The sequence below is a fragment of the Montipora capricornis genome, chromosome 1 (assembly GCF_036669925.1).
Source record: "Montipora capricornis isolate CH-2021 chromosome 1, ASM3666992v2, whole genome shotgun sequence".
Classification (NCBI taxonomy): domain Eukaryota; kingdom Metazoa; phylum Cnidaria; class Anthozoa; order Scleractinia; family Acroporidae; genus Montipora; species Montipora capricornis.
This window is the reverse complement of record NC_090883.1, coordinates 34,384,977-34,392,476: the sequence shown is the minus strand read 5'-3', so window position 1 is coordinate 34,392,476 and position 7,500 is coordinate 34,384,977. Positions and strand designations below refer to the sequence as shown.

At 40.7% G+C, this 7,500-nt stretch overlaps 1 protein-coding gene across 1 annotated transcript in view; it reads left to right on the top strand.

Annotated features, from left to right (window-relative positions):
* LOC138040176 (collagen alpha-1(II) chain-like) overlaps positions 1 to 7,500 on the top strand; it is a 135,750-nt gene that overhangs the window by 52,226 nt on the left and 76,024 nt on the right. Inside the window, exons 20-22 of the mRNA XM_068885953.1 lie at positions 2,823 to 2,876; positions 5,223 to 5,276; positions 6,532 to 6,585. Of these exons, the coding sequence (XP_068742054.1) occupies positions 2,823 to 2,876; positions 5,223 to 5,276; positions 6,532 to 6,585 (162 nt within the window). The remainder of the gene's footprint in view (positions 1 to 2,822; positions 2,877 to 5,222; positions 5,277 to 6,531; positions 6,586 to 7,500) is intronic.

Sequence of the window (7,500 nt, the reverse complement as noted above, 5' to 3'; positions counted from 1 at the left end):
TAGTGCCCAGGTCTCTTGAAGTATGCGATTCTCGCGGCCTTCAATTTGTCGCCAAAATTTGTCACAAGTGTAGCCACCCTCGCGCGCAGGCGACGCGACAAAATTTGAAAAAAATCGCATCACCGGCGCGAGCAAAAAGTCGCTCGTGTAGCCGCGGCTAAAGATCTACGACGCCACGGCAACGAAAACGTCACAAACTTTGCATATTTAATGAGCGAAAACAATAGCTTTGCACGCTCTGCACGTGCATTTTTCATTTTTGTACATTTCTTTCATGTTTTCGGCAACTCTGCGACGTGAAATGACCAATTCTTAAGTTTTACGAAGAACGTGAACACAAGGCAGCGAATTTGAATTTTCTGTCGTAGCTTCAACACCGCACCTCTTAATTCAGTTCGTGGAAAGTTGCGCTACTTTTTTGAAGTTAGACAAACCGACATAATGTTGAAAACGATCAATAAACCTGAACTTGCAATTTTAAATGACCTTTTCGTTACCGTCGCGTCGTAGATCTTAAAGGCCGGGACACACTAGACGAAAGGTCTCTGCGACAAGTTGCTCCGTGTTTACTACTTGCAAAACTAGTCGCTGCGACACGACGCCAGGGTGCACAAGCAGTGATCTCGTATGTAAGGGAATGTGAACTAGTTTTCTAATTTAATATGGCTGACCATATAACGCTCTCTCATTGGTTCATTTATATTTTGTCGCAGCGACTTGTTGCCGCAAGTGTACACTCGGTGCGACAACGCTGCTTTCGCTAATTTTGTCGCTGCGATAAGTCGCAAGAATTCAAGCTGGTTTGAATTCGTGCGACTGATCGCGGCGACAAAATTCTGCCGCAACGACAATGATTTTCATAAAATTAACCGTATCACACAAGGCGAATTGTTGCGGCGACTTGTCCCCCCGACGGGCCGCAGCAACTTATCGCCTAGAGTGTCCCGGCCTTAAGGCCTGGCCAAATGTTGCAACATTTTAACGCAACTTTGTTGCATACTTTGGCCACCCGGTTGCGATATGTTGCAACGGGTTGGATGATGTTGGATCAAATTTGAAAACGGTCAAATTTTTCGTAAAACATTTTGGATGTTGTATGACGTTGTGCTCGTTTGGCTACGTTCACGCAACATTTATAGAGAGCTTTAGCAACGACAACGGCAACGGCAACGAGAACGTCACAAATTTGCATATTAGGGAGCTTAAGATCTACGACGACGACGTCGACGAAAACGTCCCCTCAAAATAGAACTTCGCCCTAGTAAAAGTCTTTCGCGATTATTCCATCTCGTTCACGTCGCACAATGTGGGCGAAGTATCCTAAAAATAAATTGGTACGAGCGGTTTCTGACTGAAAATAGAGAATGAAAGATTCTCTGTTGCATGCTCACGTTGTCGTCAAAACCTAAAATTTAGTCATTTCACGTCGTCGTCATGCAGAGAACCGCAAAAATATGAGCTAAAATCCGTGCAGCACGTGCAGCACGATTATTTATGCTCTTTTAACCAATGATATCATTGTTTTGTGGCGTTTTCGTCGACGTCCTCGTCGTAGATCTTAAGCTCCCTATTAAGTGGGCAAAAACATTTCTTTTGTTGGACTAGGGCATACGCGCTAGCTCCACTTGCGAGTGCCAGGGGCCTGGGTTAAAATGTTGCGAGCGTTTGGTCAGGCCTTTAAACTCCGTATTTATTAAGTACACCGCATAGCAATTTTCTTATTTTTAGCAAATAAAGTGACCCATCGAACCTCATCTCTCATCATTGCGATGCACTGTTCTAGACATGTTTCAAGAGATTAATATTATTATTTGTCACCCAGAAAAAGTTAATGCAAGTAGACCAAATTCTATAATTAAAAAATGGAATGTTTTAGCTTTGAGAAATCCTTGTTCCTTTAACTACTAAAAATGCATATACATGTAATGCTGGAAAAATAAAATTGAGAAGGACAAGAGAAACCTTTTGGTTTAGAAAAAAATGAAGAAACTTAAAACACAAAAGAGTAACTGGACCAGAGAAAATTATAATTTTTTTGTTAATTTCAGCTTCTGTAAAAGATATTTGGGTATCATTAATTAATAATATTTTTTATTACCCCGTAATATCAGTCTAACCTAGTTGAACTAACCTTCACACTTGCTTTTTGACCGATAAACTGTGCAAAACTTAAAAAAATAAATACTTAATGACCGGTCCCTCGGGAAACAGTTAAATTTGTTTCCCGCGAATCTCAATGTTTCCCCGAGGGGCAGCCGAGGGAAACATTGAAATTCGAGGCAAACAAAATTAACTGTTTCCCGAGGGACTTGTCATTAAGTGATTTGTTATAGAGCGAGTTTCAATTGAGTGTCGTAAAACCAAAACCAAAGTAATTACTTTGGCCAATCAAAAAGGACGGAGACAATCCAGTAAACCAATCAAAACTCGAAGTAATTACACGTAGCCGACACAAAGCGCGGGAAAATGTGTGCGCGTGAGGCACGATTGGTTTCGGTTTCACTTCTGATTGGTTGAGAAAATGGCGCGAGAACTTTGAACCAATCACTGAGTGAAGTAATCATAAACCAAAGTAATTATCTAATTATTTTCGACACTCAATTGAAAACCGCTCTATAGCACAAAAAGAAAAACGTGCAACGGCAACAGCGCCGGCGGTCGTCGGTCGACATTCGGGGGTAACAGTGTACTGTTGCCCTCTGACGTCATAGATTTTGCACTGTTGCCCGCTCAGAGATTTTTGGTGGGAAGCAGTTTTATTGTTAGATGTCATGTGGCCTCGAAGTAACCAATGAGAGCGTGCGCTGTAACTTGTTTTTCAGGGACCTCCAGGAAAACCCGGCAGGCGAGGCATGGGTGGAACCAAAGGGTCAAGTGTAAGTTTGAAAACATAAACTTGTAGGAGTAGAAATCACTTGTCTGAAGAGAAAGCATTTCTTTTTCCATACTGTACGTGTGTAAAGCAATATATGTATATGAAAGTGAGGAAAAAAGCAAGAAAATTAACTATGGACAGTGCTTACTATTGTTATTGCGCATACGTTCTGCGCATCTCGAGATACTCGTATTTCCAATGGGTGGGGCTGATTTTTCTCGGTTCAAAACTATGCGGAGAAAGCAGAACTTAGCAAGTTCTCTTGGTATCCTGAAAGAAAATTGGGGGCAACCACGCATTTTTCAGAGATACTAAAGCTTCAATTTGGAAAAAAACGCCTTACTTTGCTTTGTATTTTAACGATTTTTACAAATATTGTTGATTAATTATCTTAGAAAAGTGCGTAGTTACCCCCAATTTTCTTTTTGGATTTCAATAACACTTCTTAAGATCTGCTTTTCCCGCATATTCAGTAAACCGCGCAAAAATACCTTTGAATTACGAGGCACCGTCCTTAATAATGAAAATGAAAAAAAAGTGCAAGTACGCGTACTCCTTTCACCCTAAAAAGAGAACACAGCTGGAGAAAATGGCTCTTGTTGCAGTGTAAGAGGTATTGTTCTCTAATATCACTATGCAGCAAAAAAAAAAACAACAAATAAATTCCTAATTGAATAACTTCCAGTGGAAAGCAACTCAAATGTACTATACACAATAGAACATCTTTTATTGATCGAATAATAGACATGACTTGAAATAGCACGACTTAATTAAAATAATTATAATAGTTGGTGCAAGACTAGCCACAGAGTAAATAAAGAAGTGAAGGTTGGAAAGATCGTTGCAGTTACCAAAAATCTTGTTTTGAGGCATCGTCATTCCCAATTTAGGATTTGGTTTTTACAAGCTGCACAAGCATACGCGTAAACAACGTACTCAAACTTAGTCGCTGCTTGATAATTACTACTTGTTGTTACAACGAAAGCCACTTTTTATCATCAAGTGCGCTGTTAGTGCTTTTGCTCGCGGAGCTAGTAAAACCCAGCCCTATCTGTTATATAATTGAGCAACTTAGAGCTCTTGCAAAGGATGCCCACAAAAATCCAGGGGCCCGTTTCTGGAAAGCCCCGACACTTTTACGGGCCTTTTTCGGATATCATAATTCCCTCTGTGTCTCAAGAACGGAGTGAAAAAACTTCAGTATCATTTTGCCTTGCAGTTGCGTAATGGCTTATAATACCAACTTTATTCATTCAATACAATGAAAGGGAGAGATACCAGAGGTTATCCCCCCTATACGAGGGTATCCACCCGGATGTTATTGATCTAGCGTCGATTTTGATGAGGGAGGAAAACCGGAGTACCCGGAGAAAAACCCTCAGAGTCAGATTGAGATCGACCGAAATTCAGCCCACATACGGCATCCAGGCCAGGGTGGAACCTGGATCGTAGAGGCGGGAGGCGCGGTTTGATAAGCACTGAAACCTCGTTTCGGGTCCGAAACGTTATTGGGACTTTCGAGAAGCGGGACTCTGTCTCTTGAATGGAGTTTGAATCCTGTTCATTAGCCCAGACATTTTCGAGCTTCCTTTTTAACTGCTTACAGTGTAAGTTGCTCAGTCAACTGTGATGATCTTTCCAACTTTCATTTCATTCTAAAGCTATCTGCGGTTCATATGAATTGCATGTGTTCTGAAAAAATTAGTGTAAATATAGTATATCGGCAGGTACAAAACACAGTTCACAGGTCATTGTTTTACCAATACCCAAAGAATCCTAAACATTCATAAAGGTAACCATAGGCCTAATTAGGCCTAAACAAACGTTTTAAGGCCTAATGTGAGCATTGGTAAACTGTTACTGTTAGGGTTGTTGCTATATTGGTAAAATAATGACCTGTGACCCGTGTTTTGTGCCCGCCCTAAATATACCTTATTGGACGACTAGTCTGGAGTGTCGTGGGATGTTTTTACGAGTCTCGCTGTATTTTGGTGAGCCCGCAAGGTGAGATAAAATACAAGAGGTGAGTAAATTTTAAAAATATCCCACGATACTACACACTAGATCGTCCAATAAGCTATTTATTGTCCAACCTTTTCGCTCTACGTGTATATATTTAGCAAGTGAATTGTAAACAACCGAGAACGTGTGGCGGATTTGTACGTGAATCGCGGGGCAAACGTCAGCTCCTCAACTAGTCAATCCGCTTCTCAACTGTGCAAATGACTAACTGCACGAATATCATGGAATGTTTGCACTCGTTTCCTGCATTTTCTGTACAATAATTAATACATTTGGATAATAAAATAACTAATTTCACGCCCTTTTGTTTTTTTTTTCATCGTAGGGTGCACCAGGAAATCCGGGCAATCCAGGCCTTCCAGGATCAGCAGGGAAACGGGTAACTAATATTTGTTCTGTCTTAACAATTATTCCATGAGTGCGCGTTGGATATGAGATGGTAAATAGCCAACGAGGCGCGTAGCGCCGAGTTGGCTATAACCAGTCTGATATCCAACAAGCGCGAATGGAATAATTGTTTTATTAAATTCCTTAAACTCCAAAGGTTTGGAAGTATGAAATACGAGCGAAAAAAGAGAGAAAGTCTGAGCGAAATCGAAAATACTCGATGAAGATGCGATGTTGTGTAATACCTTGTGGTCAGACAGACGCAGGCTCGTCACAAAAACATTTATTGCCTTTTCGCGTACTTCTAAACGTTGGGATCGATCCAAACTTTCCCCCAAAAGGTTTTTTTTTGTGCTTTATTCAGAGAGAAATTTCGCTGTCCGGCGGGGAAAAAAATAGCATAGCAACCCTTAGCGCAATCAATTGCCATATGAGGTCAAACTTAAGTATATGAACTGATAGACGTAACTGATTAGAGTGTAATGTGAAGTGCTAAGTATCTACCCCATATGAACCTCCACTTGGGTGAAGAGTTGCTAATTATTATATGGGTCGTATTTCTGGCCGATGTAACTCGCGCTCTGATTGGCTAAGAGCAGCTTAGCTCCAGGGCATTATTCTCCCGTAATGCATGCCCACGGGCGGATTATGAATTATGCAAATCATGTTTTTCCTCGGCCTAGCTGTATTGACCTCGCTATTTGCGGTAACGACCTCACTATCGGTCCTTAAGTAGTTAATCATAAAAAGGCTGGCACACGATGCCACATCTCGGCATTACAGTGCTATTCACCCTGTCATTGGAGCTGAAGTACCCATAGACCTGCGATGTACAACAAGAATATGAATAGAGCGGTTTTTGAATTGAGTGTCGAAAGTAATTAGCGAATTGGTTTGGTTTTCCATTACTTTACTCAGTGATTGGTTCAAAGTTCTCGCACCACTTTTTCAACCAATCAGAAGTGAAACCAAAACCATTTATGGCTCGCGCGTGCACATTTTCCCGCGCTTTGTGTCGGCTACGTGTAATTACTGCGAGATTTGATTGGTTTACTGGATTGTCTCCGTCCTTTTTGATTGGCCAAAGTAATTACTTTGGTTTTGGTTTTATGACACTCGATTGAAACTCGCTCTAATATCTTTGAATCACTATAATTTGATTCACCCTTTTGCTAGCCTCTTTTACTCCTTTTGGCTTGACTCATAAGACAGCGCCCACTGACTGAGCTCTTTTGTCTCTTGACCAGGGAGGACCAGGGCGCACAGGAATACCAGGACAACTCGGTCATCCAGGTCCTAGGGTAAGCTGCAATGGATTACAATAATTTGAAGAATTTTTACAAATTACCGTTTGGTAGAATTTAACTTGAAGCGAGGGCGCTTGAAGGAATATCCATAGAATTCTTGTTAAGATTTGCCTATGCCGTAAAAGATTTGTTCGTTCCGAGAGTCCATTACCCAAGAAGAATAATCTGGTTTTTCCCCATGAGCATCAGAAAAGTGTCTATTTTTAAACCACGTTTGCTGGAAAATAAACAATATACCAAATCAACTAACTTAATATTGTACCGAATTCAATATTCCCGAGGTTAAGATTCTTTGTGTATTGTAAATGCATTATAATGTAGCATTTCATTTAAATGATATAGAAATACCGTCTTATTCCCAAAGGGTTTGAATTGGGCACAACATTGAGTTAGCCGATCTGGTCTATTGTTTGATTTCCCGCAAAACTTGGTTTAGAAAAGACACTTTTCTGACGCTGGTGGGAACTAGGCCAATTTGCGTAAATCTTACTCTTGGTTCATTCTTGATTGTGACAATGCACATTTGCCGAAACATCTTTGTCCAGACATACCTTGTAATTAGACTTACACCATGTTTTGATATCAAGTACAATATGTTCAAAACAACAACAACATTTCTTTATACCAACAGGAAACAAAAAAAGTAGTACATTGATTTTGAAACTGAAAAAGAAGGTATTAGCTGCCTATAACAACCATAAGGGCTAAGAAAATTAGGCAGCTATCAATGAAGTACAATTAGAGAAGATTACGGTCAGAGGTACCAATGCCAGGATACTTTATCTTCAGTACATGCACATGGCTGATCTAGCCCCGGCTGTGCCTAATGTTAGAACATCTGACGATGTGGACAGATCTTTCCTTCACATAAGGAGAAGGAACAGTCTCCAAGTCACCATTGTCGGGGTC